The sequence below is a fragment of the Ranitomeya variabilis genome, chromosome 7 (assembly GCF_051348905.1).
Source record: "Ranitomeya variabilis isolate aRanVar5 chromosome 7, aRanVar5.hap1, whole genome shotgun sequence".
Lineage (NCBI taxonomy): Eukaryota > Metazoa > Chordata > Amphibia > Anura > Dendrobatidae > Ranitomeya > Ranitomeya variabilis.
This window is the reverse complement of record NC_135238.1, coordinates 51,085,502-51,100,690: the sequence shown is the minus strand read 5'-3', so window position 1 is coordinate 51,100,690 and position 15,189 is coordinate 51,085,502. Positions and strand designations below refer to the sequence as shown.

General features: G+C 48.0%; 1 protein-coding gene across 2 annotated transcripts in view; it reads left to right on the top strand.

Annotated features, from left to right (window-relative positions):
* Nucleotides 1-3,110: 3,110 nt before the first annotated feature.
* CCP110 (centriolar coiled-coil protein 110) overlaps nt 3,111-15,189 on the top strand; it is a 28,571-nt gene continuing 16,492 nt past the window's right edge. Inside the window, exons 1-3 of one of the 2 annotated variants that reach the window (XM_077275064.1) lie at nt 3,111-3,307; nt 5,778-5,930; nt 12,161-12,289. In XM_077275064.1, coding sequence (XP_077131179.1) covers nt 5,793-5,930; nt 12,161-12,289 — 267 coding nt within the window. In that variant the 5' untranslated portion in view covers nt 3,111-3,307; nt 5,778-5,792. Of the gene's footprint in view, nt 3,308-3,645; nt 3,841-5,777; nt 5,931-12,160; nt 12,290-15,189 lie in introns of those variants that run through there. The other variant, XM_077275065.1, reaches the window with a different exon arrangement.

Genomic DNA, 15,189 nt, shown 5'->3' with positions numbered 1-15,189 from the left:
CAGCTTGGTTTCCACATGCGAGACACGGACGTGTTTCTCGCAAGTGGAAATGAGCCCTTAAGGCTTTGGCTACTCCGTAACATCCGGTCAGGTACAGCTGTGGTTTGTCTGGGACGGACGCTGATCTTTGAGCAAATTGCAGGTGAGCAGCAGTCCTGCTGCACTTACGTGACAAAGGCATCTACCGAAAATAACCGGGCTGTATGCCGTGCCACAGTCGCCGGATGTCATGTGACACTCATCAGATGTGATAGCGCACTCCGAAATGTTACTGCGTCACCACAACCAAACGGTGGTCTAGTATGGGACAAGCCTCTGCCCTCAGCGGCCCCTCTATACACCTCCTGCCTCTCAGTGGCCCTCAGCGGCCCCGCTATACACCTCCTGCCTCTGTGGCCCTCTATACACCTCCTGCCTCTCTGTGGCCCCTCCATACACCTCCTGCCTCTCTGTGGCCCTCAGGGGCCCCTCTGTACACCTCCTGCCTCTCTGTGGCCCCTCTATACACCTGCCTCTCTGTGGCCCTCAGCGGCCCCGCTATACACCTCCTGCCTCACAGTGGCCCTCAGCAGCCCCTCTATACACCTCCTGCCTCTCTGTGGCCCTCAGCGGCCCCTCTATACACCTCCTGCCTCTGTGGCCCTCAGCAGCCCCTCTATACACCTCCTGCCTCTCTGTGGCCCCTCTATCCACCGCCTGCCTCTCTGTGGCCCCTCTATACACCTCCTGCCTCTCTGTGGCCCCTCTATACATCTCCTGCCTCTCAGTGGCTCCTCTATACACCTCCTGCCTCTGTGGCCCTCAGCGGCCCCTCTATACACCTCCTGCCTTTCTGTGGCTCTCAGCGGCCCCTCTATACACCTCCTGCCTTTCTGTGGCCCTCAGCGGCCCCTCTATACACCTCCTGCCTCTCTGTGGCTCTCAGCGGCCCCTCTATACACCTCCTGCCTCTCTGTGGCCCCTCTATACATCTCCTTCCTCTCTGTGGCCCCTCTATACACCTCCTGCCTCTCTGTGGCCCCTCCATACACCTCCTGCCTTTCTGTGGCCCTCAGCGGCCCCTCTATACACCTCCTGCCTCTCTGTGGCCCTCAGGGGCCCCTCTGTACACCTCCTGCCACTCTGTGGCCCTCAGCGGCCCCTCTATACACCTCCTGCCTCTGTGGCCCTCAGCAGCCCCTCTATACACCTCCTGCCTCTCTGTGGCCCCTCTATCCACCGCCTGCCTCTCTGTGGCCCCTCTATACACCTCCTGCCTCTCTGTGGCCCCTCTATACATCTCCTGCCTCTCAGTGGCCCCTCTATACACCTCCTGCCTCTGTGGCCCTCAGCGGCCCCTCTATACACCTCCTGCCTTTCTGTGGCCCTCAGCGGCCCCTCTATACACCTCCTGCCTCTCTGTGGCCCTCAGCGGCCCCTCTATACACCTCCTGCCTCTCTGTGGCCCCTCTATACATCTCCTTCCTCTCTGTGGCCCCTCTATACACCTCCTGCCTCTCAGCGGCCCCTCTATACACCACCTGCCTCTCTGTGGCCCTCAGCGGCCCCTCTATACACCTCCTGCCTCTCAGTGGCCCCTCTATACACCTTCTGCCTCTCAGTGGCCCCTCTATACACCTCCTGCCTCTCAGTGGCCCCTCTATACACCTCCTGCCTCTCTGTGGCCCCTCTGTACACCTCCTGCCTCTCTGTGGCCCCTCTGTACACCTGCCTCTCTGTGGCCCTCAGGGGCCCCTCTGTACACCTCCTGCCTCTCTGTGGCCCCTCTATACACCTGCCTCTGAGGCCCTCAGCAGCCCCGCTATACACCACCTGCCTCACAGTGGCCCTCAGCGGCCCCTCTATACACCTCCTGCCTCTCAGTGGCCCCTCTATACACCTCCTGCCGCTCTGTGGCCCCTCTATACACCTCCTGCCGCTCTGTGGCCCTCAGCGGCCCCTCTGTACACCTGCCTCTCTGTGGCCCCCGGGGGCCCCTCTGTACACCTCCTGCCTCTCTGTGGCCCCTCTATACACCTGCCTCTCTGAGGCCCTCAGCGGCCCCGCTATACACCTCCTGCCTCACAGCGGCCCCTCTATACACCTCCTGCCTCACAGCGGCCCCTCTATACACCTCCTGCCTCTCTGTGGCCCTCAGTGGCCCCTATATACACTTCCTGCCTCTCTGTGGAACTCAGCAGCCCCTCTGTACACCTCCTGCCTCTCTGTGGACCTTAGCAGCCCCTCTATACACCTCCTGCCTCTCTGAGGCCCTCAGCGGCCCCGCTATACACCTCCTGCCTCACAGTGGCCCCTCTATACACCTCCTACCTCTCTGTGGCCCTCAGCGGCCCCTCTATACACCTCCTGCCTCTCTGTAGCCCCTCTATACACCGCCTGCCTCTCTGTGGCCCCTCTATACACCTCCTGCCTCTCTGTGGCCCCTCTATACACCTCCTGCCTCTCTGTGGCCCCTCTATACATCTCCTGCCTCTCTGTGGCCCCTCTATACACCTCCTTCCTCTCTGTTGCCCTCAGAGGCCCCGCTATACACCACCTGCCTCTCTGTGGCCCCTCTATACACCTCCTGCCTCACAGTGGCCCCTCTATACACCTCCTGCTTCTCTGTGGCCCCTCTATACACCTCAGCAGCCCCGTGTAGCCCATCTGTACACTTCCTGCCTCTTTGTGGCCCTCGGCGGCCCCTCTGTATACCTCCTGTCTCTCTGTGGCCCCTCTGTACACCTGTCTCTCTGGGTGGCCCTCAGCGGCCTCTCTGTACTCCTGCCTCGCAGTGTCCCCTCTGTACTCCTCTCTGTGGTCCTCCTGCCTCGCTGTGGCCCCTCTGTACTCCTCCTCTCTGTGGTCCTCCTCCCTCGCTGTGGCCCCTCTGTACTCCTCCTCTCTGTTGTTCTCCTGCCTCGCTGTGGCCCCTCTATACTCTTCCCCTCTGTGGCCCTCAGAGCCCTCTCTGTCCTCCTCCACTGACAACATTAACCTAACCTGCCCACTATCTGTGTGACACGTGACTACACTGAACCGCAGCAAGAAACAAGCCGGAAGTCTGTCTGAGGAAGTGGGCGGTGCTAAGGACGGCTGTTATTTTCGTCCTGTTGCTCCGCCCCCTTATCGGGCGGAGTTAGGGAGGAGCCAGCGGCGGCCGTTGCCAGGTGAAGTTGTTGCCGCCAGTGCCGTGAAATATGGCGGCGGCGAGGAGGGGGCGGGGCTGAGCTGTCATCTGTTCGGGGCTTTGTTATTATATTAACGGCCGGCCGCCGCTGAGGAGCGGAGTGTGAGGAGATGTGTGCGTGACGGTCCGGCCGGTGAGGTGAGTGTGCTGCCGGGCTGTGGCCGGGGACGAGGTGCCGAGCCGTGCTGCCAGTGATAGACAGGAGCATTGTGGCCGTAGTGAGGAGAATCAGTCACATTGTCTCCTGTGGCGCGGGCGGCCCTGTACTGGTAGTGCTGGAGGATGGCAGTCACCTCGTGTAGTGGTCGCTGTGCAGGTCCCATTCCTACCAGCGTCTCATGTCAGTGTGATCTTATACTGATGTGTCTCCATCCCTGACCTATAGATCTGTGACTTTGCTCCCCAATGTGAGGCTCTGCTAGGAAGACCCTCAATGGGGAGGATAAGAAAAGTCTGGACGTTATTTATTATTTTTTTTTATATGTTTTCAACAGTCTCTGCGCTCCCACTCATGTAATGCCGTGTGCAATCTGCCTGTAGTGCAGGGAGTATGCCGAGACCCCAGATCTCGGACCCCTGAGTATTTCTTAAAGGGGTATTCCAGCTCTGCTGCCGTCCACAACAGGAGACGAGCGAGGCCAGTAACTTCACATCCCCTGATACCTGCTATGGTACGCAGTCCTGTCCTAATATTAGGTTGTCCCCCTCTTCATAGATGGATCGTTCTGGTAAACAAGCAGTTTTGCTAATTAACGCTAATTACATTTTCAGCCGTTCTTCAGATATTAACACTAGGCTGCTGGTAAGCACTAGCCGGGATTAAGAGGTAACAGTGCTCTCCAGCGACTCCATAGTCAACTTATAAGAACTGCCCATAGTGATCTGCTGACTAGCAGCAGTGGTCGGTCTCCATGGTAACGACTGGCAGAGTGTTAATATCGGTGCTTTGTGCTCTGATCCTCATGCATGAGAGAGTCACAACACAGGTGCGGAGGAGACGGAGAAAGTAATTTCTCCATCTCCTCCATGGCCTGTCTCGGCGTATATTCGACTGCACTGGGATGACATCCGAGTGCAGTCCGATGTTTCACCCGCACCCATAGACTTGTAAGGGTGTGAGTGAGCAGAGTCTCGCTGCCAATAGTTTTCTCATGCTGCATCGGCATGAGAAAATATTAGTTGATTTGCTCTGCTCTGTAGTATAACACTGGTCCGAGGGCCATCCGATAAAGCATTGAGTAGCACGCAGACGTGTTATACGCTCGTGTAAGTGAGGCTTGAACATTGGACTGCACTCAGATGTCATCCGAATGTGATCCGATTTTTTTATTTTTTATTTTTTTTCTTCCCACGTACTCGTAGACCTGAATGGTCAACCGCGGATCCGATTATTGGATGCAACTCGTGCATTCTGCGATTTATTTATTTACTTGGAGGAAAAAATTGGACGTGTGCCCGACCCTATAGGATAACATGGGGACTGTCCGTCACATTGTCAGACAGCGCTCGACCAATTTTTATGATCGTCTGCACGAGTCCTTTTAAAGAGAAGTCTTGTTCCATAGCTCAGTATGATGGCACAAACCATGACTGACCCCATTTTATCAATATGATATGGGGGGGGGGTGCTGTGGTGTTCATATCATCTGTTAGGCTACGTTCACACTAGCGTTGTGCGCCGTTGCGTCGGCGGCACAACGCACGCAAAAACGCTGCGTTTTGCGACGCATGCGTCGGTTTTTGCCGAAAATCGGACGCAAGAAAAATGCAACTTGTTGCGTTTTCTTGGTCTGATGCTTGCGGCAAAAAAGACGCATGTGTCGCACAACGCAACAAAAAAAACCGCATGCGTCCCCCATGTTAAGTATAGGGGCGCATGACGCATGCGTCGCCGCTGCGTCGCCGACGCAAACCCGACGCACATTAGCTTAACGCTAATGTGAACGTAGCCTTACACACTTTTTTTTTTTTTTTTTTTACACTTTCCTATGATGGCCCATAAAACTGGCAATGACCACTCAATGTGAACTGAGCCGCTGCTGTCACCTGCCCCCGATCTGTAGGGTACAGAGGGTTCCTGAGCCCGCTCCCCCCAGACGCACGGTACTATACAGCCTTGGTAATACGCCGTAACTGTATTTACTACTCTCAGGACCTGGCCCGACACACCCAAAGGCTTACTACTATAGCAGAAGGAGCCGCCGGCCTGAACCCCACGTTACCCAGGCCTCGCTCCTATTTCTGGAAACTGAAATAAACCACAACACTCTGTCCGGATTCCGGCTGATACATTGTTGCTGTTGTGACCTAATATTATTGTCATTGTGTTTAGTGACTGTTTATAGCTTTTGCTGTGTAATACATGAGATCCGGGCTGCGTATCCTCCGCACTGTCCCCTCTCATTATCTGCCATTGTGTCAGTACCTGCTCAGTGTTTGTCTCTGGGGTATTTGGATCCCGTAGTCAGTAGGGACGCGCTGAGCGTACACAAAGCCTGTGAATACAATGATCAAAATAACCAGGAATCTGAGCGATGGCTGCAGGCGATCGTGTGTGATGCACAGCCCTTCTTACGATCAGATGGTAACATTATGCCCTTTATACCAGTCTTGTTACAGCGCAATGGAGCCGTATGAAGAGTTTTGCAAGAAGCAGCTTGCCAGGTTACAAGGGCCGGCGATGAGCAGCGAGCCAGCGTCTGCCGCTCCGCAGAAGGTGTCGGTCATTCAGTTTCATGGCGTCGCCGTCCTCTCTCCATTGGTGAGTAATTGTTTTCTGCGCTCATTAATTATTCATGACAGATAATTAGGATCGTCCTGATTGTGATTTCATTGTAATGCCTCACCTTGTGGATTTAGGGCTCGGTTGTTTTTACATCTTTGATCCACATTTGTTCTCATGCAAATTGTAGTCAAAATATCTGACCGTGCGTCAGCAAAATGGAATTGTCTGATGTCAGGAACGTGGACTTGTAGTTTGTGGAGTTTTATATTGTAGCGACAGATACAGGTTGACTTGTATGATGGATTTAGATGAAATCATAATTCAATTAATAGTTGATAGTTATCGCGCTCATCCTTTAAAATGTGAGTCCTGATCACCTGCGGCTCAACGGGGGACCTGGAACCTGTGAAACCATTTATCACATATACTATATATGTCTTTGCAAGATACCCTGCCGTTGCTTAGATCATAAAAAATATTCCGGTAAAATCTGACCTGTTTAAAGGGGTTGTCTAGGTTTGAGAACTGTGTGTGACAGCGTGCAGAGCGCATGCTGTTTTGCCTCCCCAGTACTGTATGTATTCGATTTGAGGTCAAGTGCCGTCTAGACACGTTCAGCCTGATGAGACTAGTCTGCATGTGACCACATACATGTAGTCATGTGACCGCGCTCTCTTGCCAGAAATCGAAACGTGGGACGCGCACTATCAAGAGTCAGAGGTTTGCAGTCACGTTGAGTGTCTACAGATTTTTATTTTCAAACCTGGAAAACCCCTTTTAATATTGACCAATGCTCACCCATTGGATGTCAGCAGGGCCCTGAAACCTAATCACTGACAGGATGGGTCCAAATCCACCAAATTCAATGAGATTGTGCCCAAAAAATGTCTGTGGCACAAGCTGGACAAATCCTAGCAGCCATATAGCCAGTGCATCTAGATACATGGTGTCCGACCTTTTTATATTGTTTTCTATCACTACCTGAAAGTTCTCATTTTTATGCCACCTAAAAAAAAGTCCACTTGGCTCCTGAAGTCCCTTATTGGCTAGTAAAGTCTGCAATATTTCCTGCATCTGTGCCCAATAAGCACATAAGGTGTGTAACATCTGAATGCCCCACTTAGGCTTTATTATGTAAAGAGTGGGGGAAAACGCTGACTTATCTGTCTAGAGAACAAAAGGATCACCCAATTCTTATCCAACATTTTCTGACATGGCAAAATTGTGACCAGACCCTCGAAAAACAGCAGGTTTCTCCGACCCTTATGTGGGCCTTAATGCTTTTTCACCTTTGATCCTTTATACCCGGCCCTTTATCTTCGGGCCTTTATCCACAGCAGTTCATTATAGACATTTAGAGCAGTAATTAAAATGACTCTCCCTTCTCAGGATTATGTTGTTACTTTGTCAAGAGCTTGTCTTCTTCTCTAATTTCTGGTAGGTGAGAAGGTACATTCTCTCATTCCTGGAAGAAGAGAACGAACGTTCAAGTATTTCTTGAAGAATTCTAATAATGTTTTTGTCACTGTTCTCCGTTGTACAGCCTACATGTAGACGGTATGAAGGCCAAGAATAGTCTGTCGGGTCATCACATGCAGGGCACTATCTTATTATACCCAGGGCGCACTTACTTGTGAGGCAGATCATGTGGATAATATGAGTCCTCTGGAATGAGGGGCCAAGACCACTGCCTTTTTAATAGGTGGTAAAAGCCTAGATCTGATCATTTCGATTAAGCAGATTTTCTCTCCTTTTTTATATACATACCATATTTGTCAGCATAAGTCAAATTCCCAACAGTGGTCATTTATGCCAAATTGGATCTTCTCTGGGGTGAGCAGAGATTTTTTGACAATACCCATCAGTACACTTTGGCAGCCCCTCTGACAACCTCTCGTCTGCACTGCCCCTGGCTTTAACTTGCCCCAGCACCTAATAACTGTTGACCCCTGGTAAGCTGGATGTCACTTTGATTGTTACATGATATATTTTTACCTGACTGCTCCTGTCGGAGCTGGAAAAACAAGCTTTTACCTGCCATGTGTTGACCTTTTTCCCTTCCTAATGTATACCGGGATTTACAATCATTGTTCGAAGATCTTTCTGGAATTTAGAATCGTTGTATAGTAATATTTACAGAGAACTTCAGGTTCACAGAGGTGCGTTATTATTCTCGTGGTAGACTCTCATTGGTACTAGATGGGGGCGAATCTGCAAAAATAAGATCTTACAACAATCAGGGCTGTGGAGTTGGAGTCATGGAGTCGGAGCACATCTTGGTGAAGTCGGTGTCATGGAAAATGAGGAGTCGGAGGTTTGGCTTACCGACTCCACAGCCCTGACACATGCATGACCATGGTGGCTTCATGCCAACAAGTAACATGGACCATAGTTTCAAGATTGGAAGATGTTGCAGCTGTGGAGCCCCCAGTGGTCCTACACCCATCACCCACCCTGTGGATAGAAGGTCAATATTGGTAGCATGCCAACTTCTTCATGTACACTGATCTGTACCAGGGAGGCTTGGGTGCTCCTTCCGGCATCCTAATAAGAAGCTATGCATGAAATGTACCGTATGTATGTGGACACTGAGGGGGCTCCGAGGTATCTGCCCGTTCTGATGGATCAGATGAAATTCTATCATTGGAATCTGGTTATAGAAGGAAGACGTAGCGAGGGGATTGTCCACTAACGGCCTCCTCCAAGCCATTACAAGGAAAAACCAAAACTAGTCTTACCTTCTGGACTGGCGTTCGTTTTCCACTGTCCAACATTGACATATACAATGACACGTGAACGCTGATTGGGCATGCAGCCTTCACATTTATGTCTGAAAATAAGAAACACTGTTTCTCTGCTACAATGGAAGCTGCAGTGATTAGCCGCAGCGGTCACATGAGACCAGTGGAGGACATAGGGCTGAGAACGGATCAAACACTACAAATTATGGAGCTGTTGGGGTTGTGGCCTCGACACCTTCTAACAGCTGATCGGTAGGGGCGCTGACTGTCTGCCTGCACCAATCTGATGTCAGTGACTTGTCCTAAGGATAGGATGGGCCATCAGTATCATAATCCTGGACAACCCTTTAAAGGGATCCTGTCAGCAGGTTTTTGCCATGTAAACTGAGAGCAGCATGATGTATTGACTTGGTTAAAATACTGATTTTACTGAAACAGGAACACACAACTTAGTAAGTGACACATCACTGGAAACAGGGTCTCTGCCTCTACATCTTGCTGCTATGAAATTAAATAGCAAAAAGCTGCTGACAGATTCCCTTTAATGACTATTGATTTATTGCTTAAATTGCATGTCATTTTTTTTCTATCCCTCCTGGCAGTAAATGGTGTGGGTAGGGTGTCTACTGTATATTTTTGTCTGACAGGTCTTTTGTCAAAAACATTGCTGAATTATCTAAAGTAAATGTAATGGTCTCACAGTATTTGCTACCTGCAATTAGGCTGTAACATGTAATCGAGGTTTAGTGTGACCCTTCCACCCCCCCGGTGAGATTCACCATTAGTGTTCTAGGCAATTATGCGAACACTCGGATATTGTACCTTTGTGGTGTAGAGGACAATTAGTTTTTCCCTTAAGCATACTTTGGCAAATAGGTTTTGCAAATGTAGTAGATTTGCCCTTGTTTTGGGGTGGTCGTGTCTGCAGGGCAGGGATCAGTTTGCTGATCTCATGTTTTATGGGTGGTCCTAACACAATATTTGGTGGCGGCACTTTTGGGTGAAAAAGGGGATGTTCTCCTGCCAGTATGAAAATATGGGGACCAAGTGCCATACAGTTTACACCAGTCCATGTAACACGTCCTTTAAACAAGCGCCGATCAGATCAACTTGTCACAGGGTTAATCACCGCTCGCTCTGAATGGTCTTCTGCATTAGGGATATTTCACAAGTGCAGAATTATAAGATTTTCAGGCTTACTTGTGTCACAGTTCACTGGATATGGATGAAGTTCTGCATATGTCGGCTCCGCCGGTGCTGGAGGCTTCCTATAGACTACACTGTAGAGTCATATGACACTGTCCGGGTGACAATGAGGAGATGGGATAATTACACCTTTGTGAGAACATGCGTTTACTAGCTGTTAGGTCCTAGCCCGGCCGTCCCTGGCAATAGTACACAAAGCGCCCTGCGTTGCTGTAACGGCTGCTGGTTTTGCCTGCTCGCCTTGTTCCCCGCTCTGGTAGTAAACTGTCTGTACTACTGCCTGCTGCTAGATTACTCTATTGCTGGGAGATCTACAGGATTTGTGATCTATAGGATGCTGCACATCCACACTTCACTGCTCAGCTTTCATTTCATTGTATGACAGGTAAGTGATCGGTAGGACGGGAATGTTCTCTGAAGAATTGTTTTAGTAAAAGCATTATAATAGAGATGTTTATTTAGAATATAATTTGGATTGGTACAGTGTTGGGATTATTCCAACACTTCTCCTCCTTTCTTCGCTTCTCTCTTCTTCTTCTTCTTTCTTTTCTTTTCTCTCTCTTCTTCCTTCTTCCTTGTTCTCCTCTTCTCTTCTTCCTTGTTCTCCTCTTCTCTTCTTCCTTGTTCTCCTCTTCTCTTCTCTTCTTGTTCCTTCTCTTCTTGTTCCTCCTTCTCTTCTTGTTCCTCCTTCTCTTCTTGTTCCTCCTTCTCTTCTTGTTCCTTCTTCTCTTCTTGTTCCTTCTTCTCTTCTTGTTCCTTCTTCTCTTCTTGTTCCTTCTTCTCTTCTTGTTCCTTCTTCTCTTCTTGTTCCTTCTTCTCTTCTTGTTCCTTCTTCTCTTCTTGTTCCTTCTTCTCTTCTTGTTCCTTCTTCTCTTCTTGTTCCTTCTTCTCTTCTTGTTCCTTCTTCTCTTCTTGTTCCTTCTTCTCTTCTTGTTCCTTCTTCTCTTCTTGTTCCTTCTTCTCTTCTTGTTCCTTCTTCTCTTCTTGTTCCTTCTTCTCTTCTTGTTCCTTCTTCTCTTCTTGTTCCTTCTTCTCTTCTTGTTCCTTCTTCTCTTCTTGTTCCTTCTTCTCTTCTCCTCTTCTCCGCTTCCCTCTTCTTCTTCTCCTCTTCTCTGCTTTCCTCTTCTTCTTCTCCTCTTCTCTTCTTTTCCTCTTCTTCTTCTCCTCTTCTTTTCCTCTTTTCTTTCTTGGTCTTTCACACTGCCATTATATATGCACTATGATTTAGATCCCTAAATCTATCTATCTTTCTTTCTTTCTTTCTTTCTTTCTTTCTTTCTTTCTTTCTTTCTTTCTTTCTTTCTTTCTTTCTTTCTTTCTTTCTTTCTTTCTTTCTTTCTTTCTTTCTTTCTTTCTTTCTTTCTTATCTGTCTAGGACTTGGTATTCCTATTTTAAATCTCTTTATCTCCTAATGCTGTTGTTTGTCTGTGTGTGTGTGTGTATATATATATATATATATATATATATATATATATATATATATATATATATATATATATATATATATATATTAAATTATTTATTTTTTATTTTGTGGAGACTGAGCAGGGGAGAATTACATGCATGATGTCTGGCTTGTGATTGTCAAAGTCCACATAAAAGAGGACCAAGCGTCATGTCACAGCAGAATACGTCAGAACAGTGTAGATATGATTAAAAAGTCTTCTCATTAGGTTACCTAAAATCACAAACCACTGATTGCATTTGATCATATCTTAATTCACACATCCGTTTTCTACTTACATATATTTTCTGTGTTTTCCACTTATAGAACACATTATAGACTGGCGCTGTTCACATTTCCCTGTTTTGTTATGTGATCGTGTGCCTGCAAAAAAATAGTTACGGAGGACTGTTTGAGTGATTTTGATCAATAGCTTGGATTAAAAAAAAAAAATCCTACAAGTCTGTGGGCCTGTGTTAATCGCAGATGGTGTAATGGGCAGGAGATGCTTTGCAAATTTTTGTTTTTGGACTGGCATGTGAAAAGGAAAAAAAAAAACACTGATAGAAATGGACACACCGGCCAAACACTCTGAAAATCTGAAATCGGCACATTGATGGAAATTGGTTGTCGTGTTTTTTTTTTTTTTCTTGCCACCGGCATGAGACTTGGTGTTTTCTGCCTATGACATTAGTGCAAAGGATTGCTAACACTCTGATATCCCTGGTGCCACTAGTGCACAATGGTACCCAACAATGAGGACATGTGGGGGGGTCTGAGGCATTGGTTGGGAAATCCTGACTTGTGACCTAGAGCTATGATTCACTCTCTACAATAACATCCCAAATTACTCATGAAAACTTTTACTTTGCAGCTCACGGTGGAGAAAAGGCAAGAAATGCAGCAATATCGCCAGAAGGCCATAGAGCTGAATGAGAAGAAACTGAGCAACAAGAAGAAGTTCTTACTGAATCGTGTGCATGAGATCCTTGACACCGTTCAGGTAATTCATGGGACCTATAGGATTTCCGTTCTGTCCAATCTGCCATAAATCATGTAACCTCTCACTAAGGCCATGTTCACACGCTGCGGTTTTTACCGCGGAACCGCCGCGATTTTGATGCTGCGGGTCCGCAGCAGTTTCCATAGCGTTTACATTAACATGTAAACCCTATGGAAACCGCAAACCGCAGTGCACATGCTGCGGGAAAAACCGCGCAGAAACGCAGCGGTTTACAACCCGCAGCATGTCACTTCTTTGTGCAGAATCGCTGCGATTCTGCACCCATAGAAATGCATTGAACCGCTTACTTCCCGCATGGGGCTGTGCCCACGTTGCGGGAAGTAAGCGGATAATGTGCGGGTGGTACCCGGGGTGGAGGAGAGGAGACTCTCCTCCAGGCCCTGGGAACCATAAAATAGTGTAAAAAAAAGAATTAAAATAAAAAATGAAGCTATACTCACCTCTCAGCGCTGCCCGCGGCCGTCCGGTCTCAGTTGCTGTGCCGAACAGGACCTGTGGTGACGTCGCGGTCACATGACCGTGATGACGCCGCGGTCACATGACCGTGACGTCACGAAGGTCCTTGTCGGCACAGCCGCTTGCAGCGCCGGGGAGATCGCGACGTCAGAGGGTGAGTATATAACCAATTTTTATTATTTTTTACATTAATATTGATGCTGCATATTGCTGCATATGCAGCATCAATAGTACAGCAGTAATCCCGCAGCGGAAACCGCGGAACAAACCGCGATAAATCTGCAGGGATAACCACAGCGGTTTTGCCCTGCAGATTTTCAATTCCGCTGCGGGATTAACCCGCAGAGGAACCCGCAGCGTGTGAACATGGCCTAACAGTGTCATCGTGCTTCACCGGCTGTACTGATAATTGCGGATTGCAAGAATTGATAATTGCTGCTTGTGTGAGAGAAATGAATTGAGCTTTGTGTATGGACCGAGGTGATAATGACCTTGTTAACCTCTCGCCCTTGCGGTGATTTAGCTCTGAGTGTATTTGCGATCTCAGTGGGGCAAGGGGGGATACGCTGCTGCTAGGATGTCGAGGTGTCTCGACAGTTCGGGCGACTTCGCACTAATGTTTTTGGGCGTCTTCTTGATTGGCCGGGCACTAATTAATTATTAAAAAATGTAAAGGATTTGATCTGTCAATTACCAGTGGATCGGCCTTGGAAGGTAAAGTTAAAGTCATCTGTGACCTAGTGAGATGTCGTCGTTTATGCGACTGTTGTAGAAAGACGAGTGCGATCTCTGACCGTCCTGGTCGGCCGAGGACTATGTGTCTTAGAAGACAGTCCAAAGGAGGTCCCAGCACGGGGGAGACCTGTCGGTCAAAGGGAGCAGGGGCTTTTTCAAGTATCTTTTATCTGACACGCTGCAGCATTTCAGAGTAAAGTCTACACTACTGCAATAATGCCGCTAAGGTCTGATTCACGGTGCCCATGGATCGGCAGCATGAATCCACTGCCAAGTTCCCTTTAAAGAGGTCAAAAAGTTGCTGGTCCCTGCGTATTTATTTTTTTAAATCATTACTGGGCAACCCCTGCTGCATCAATCAAGGACCCCACGTAAAAAAATAAAACATTCAATGCTCCTCTTCTGCCGCCATCAAGCCACCTATTCTGACCCATCGGCCGGCACAATGTTATAATTTCATCGCGCCATATCTGCTAATCAAACGATGCTCAGGTTGTTTCGGTAGGAGGAGGTTCTCTGGACTCAAGACCAATGGCCATGGGCTACCAATGTGGCCACTGTATCAGCATCCTGCAAATCCCTTTTTTTTATCATGGAATTGAAGCAGTAGTGTTCCTGTCTTACATGAAGCAAGGCGCAGTAGACTATTTTGGCTACTTTAATTGGTGTGATTTAACCTGAGGGATCGGTTATTTCCCAGTATGACTCTTAAGCAGCGCACATCTCCAGAGACCGAGATGTTTCTTAGGAAGTTTACTGCACGAGGCCAAAAATATAGCATAGATAGGCCATAAATGACTGAGCGATGCATGTTCCTCCACTGAGACCTTCATCGACCTCAAGATGGAGGCCCCATAGTACACCACTTGGTACTGAGTGTGCCACATATTTGGGTCTTTCTCCACTTTCTTGAATGGGAGTTGTGAAAATCGGCACTGATTGGACTGGAGCGGATTGTGTCCAGACAATACTGAAGATTTGTAACAACCAGTTGTCTGTTTATACAGTTCCAGGTAGAATAACAGAGGAACAACACAGAGGTTCTGCAATAATGATCCAGAATTGTTACTGCATGGTAGTTGTGTCAGGAGACGTGACCAGCGATGGGGGCTTCTAGTAGCTCAGGGATGTCAAACTCAAATACCCAGAGGGACAAAATGAAAAGCTTGGACAAGGTTGTGGGCCATCCCTGATCTTTTATTAAAAAAGTCTAAAGTTGAGAAAGTTTTTACTTATCAAATACTAACGATTAAACTTTTATATGGAAACAAACTTAAAGAGGTTGTCCCACGAACTAAGTACATTTTAATTAATAGATCTTTAGAATAAAATATTGGACTAACTTATGTTTTGTAAGAGCAGTAAAAGCCATATGGCCCAATTACCTTATTTAAATATGTAGTAGCAAAGTATAAAAAACCTTGAATAATAGAGATAATAAAGTATGATGCCAACAAAAGTGCCCCCAAACACAGTAAGAAACCCCCACAGTGAATTCCTCCACATGCACGATATGATGACCCTACTGTACCACCCTCCTTCAGCCCCCCCCCGACAACCAATGGTGACCCCATCACAGTATGATTCTCTAACTGTAATCCCCACACAGCCCTCCAGCAGTATAATGGCCACAAAAAGTGCTCCATACAGTATAATGGACTCACATAGTCCTCCATACAGTATAATGG